The 2,024-nt window shown below is 43.6% G+C and overlaps 1 protein-coding gene across 1 annotated transcript; it reads right to left on the bottom strand.

Annotated features, from left to right (window-relative positions):
- Nucleotides 1–873: 873 nt before the first annotated feature.
- LOC108670792 (tetratricopeptide repeat protein 30A-like) lies at nt 874–1,710 on the bottom strand (the record flags this gene model as incomplete). The annotated part of the gene is made up of 3 exons (XM_018158285.1): nt 874–935; nt 1,144–1,279; nt 1,519–1,710. Coding segments are annotated over 3 exons (390 nt in total), but the record flags the coding sequence as incomplete, so codon positions are not given.
- Nucleotides 1,711–2,024: the final 314 nt, after the last annotated feature.

Below are 2,024 nucleotides of genomic sequence, written 5' to 3'. Positions count from 1 at the left end.
TATGCGAATGTCTTTAACTGATGCTCCGTCTTACGATAGTCAATAATTAGGCTGATGCTCTAAAGGCGCGGGGCATCAGCGTAACCGTGGACTTCGAAGTCTTAAACTAATCCCAAGGTCATAAGGTTATGTCTTGATATTACACTTCATCTGACTGCCATAGTTCATGAGCAAGTTCCGCCACGAAGACGGCCTCGAATGATGCAGGACACAAGAAATATATTAGAGGAGATTTGATGGATTATACGAGCCTATAGAGGCCATGAGTGTGCGTCTCTTGTAACTGATGGATTACAGAAGGCTAGTGGCCATGAGTGTGCGTCTCTTGTAACTGATGGATTACAGGAGGCTAGTGGTCATGAGTGCGTCTCTTGTAACTGATGGATTACAGGAGGCTAGTGGTCATGAGTGCGTCACTTGTATCTAATGGATTACAGGAGGCTAGTGGCTATGAGTGCGTCACTTATATCTAATGGATTACAGGAGGCTAGTGGTCATGACTGCGTCTCTTGTGACTTGGGCTAGTACAGGAGGCTAGTGGCTATGAGTGCGTCACTTGTATCTAATGGATTACAGGAGGCTACTGGTCATGAGTGCGTCTCTTGTAACTGATGGATTACAGGAGGCTAGTGGCCATGAGTGTGCGTCTCTTGTAACTATATACTTGCGAAGCAAATGAATCTTAAAAAAATATAACTCAGTACTCACTGACAGAGAGCGCATTTTCTCGCCGACGAAAACTTGAGGTCACGGACAGACGGACGGACAGACAGACGGACATGGCGAGCACAATAGTGCATTTTTTCCATAAATGAGAAAATGCGCTAAAAACACATATATGTATAAGCAGTTGATCCTGTCTCTTATACACATCTAGATGTGTATAAGAGACAGGACTAGACCTCNGTCGCGGATGCCCTTCTCAATGATGTCCGCTGTACGAAGGAATATTTGTTTAGGCAAATTTGATTATGGTCTTCGTTCTTCAGTTGTCCAGAACCATATTAAAAATCGAATGCTTATAATGCTCTTTAGAAGATACGTTTCTCCAGACATTCAGGCACACACTTAATAAAAATATAACTTTAAACTGTAGGAAGAGAGAGGTTCAGAAGATTTTTTGGTAATTACTGAAAACTCTACCGATGTATTTGAGTGCCTGAGCGAACTGCTTGAGGCGGTAGTGGCACAAGGCAACGTTGTACGAGAGATGTGGGTGCCCAGTGACGACCTGGAGTGCAGCGCTGAACTTCTGACAGGCTTCATCGAAGCGACCTTCCTGCTCAGTGGTCGTTGCGAAAAATTATATATTTGGCATCGCTTTGATTAATAAATCATTTTTTTCGTTTTAATTTTTTTTGGTATCGATAACCAGAGTATTTGTGGCAGCAATCACTTGTTGATGAATTTGCTAAGGTCTTACTTTGCACGCACTCTGAGGTTGACGATTTTGTGACTCCAATCCAAACAAAATACTCGCTCACCGAAGAGTAATAGGAATGTCACGAGTTTGCTGACCTTGTACAACAGACAGGCTCTGTTGACCTCAGCATCTGGGTCGTCGTCAGGACTCTGGTCGACGAGGCTCTTGGCCCCTGGCAGGTCCTCCTCGCCGTACTTGATGGCGGCTTGCAGCTTCACGATGCTGCCCGCGTACTTCTCGCCCTCGATCTGGCATGTCACTTTCATCGCCTCTTCGTACAGACAGGCCTGGGTGATGATCAAAGTTTAGGTTATACATAAAACTTGAACAAAAATATCTTTGGCAATGCTCCTTTATCTTATGCGTTACATTACTTGGCTTGTCATAGCAGGTTATTAAGCCACGTATGCCTGATAATAAATGTATGGCAAAATTTCAAAATCTTCTTCCAATGTACACAAATTTCACATTAAGTTTATCTTTGCATCATTACTGAATTATTTTATAATTCGGAACCACGAGATTCGGAAGCTCCTGCAGACACCATATCCTCGCATCGTCTTCTCCGCTGAATGGATGCGCTTCGTTATAGTATTCCAGG

This window comes from Hyalella azteca, unplaced genomic scaffold (assembly GCF_000764305.2).
Source record: "Hyalella azteca isolate HAZT.00-mixed unplaced genomic scaffold, Hazt_2.0.2 contig1945, whole genome shotgun sequence".
NCBI classification, from domain to species: Eukaryota; Metazoa; Arthropoda; class Malacostraca; order Amphipoda; family Hyalellidae; genus Hyalella; species Hyalella azteca.
Note: the sequence above shows the minus strand (reverse complement) of the source record. Positions and strands in the feature narration are given on the sequence as shown.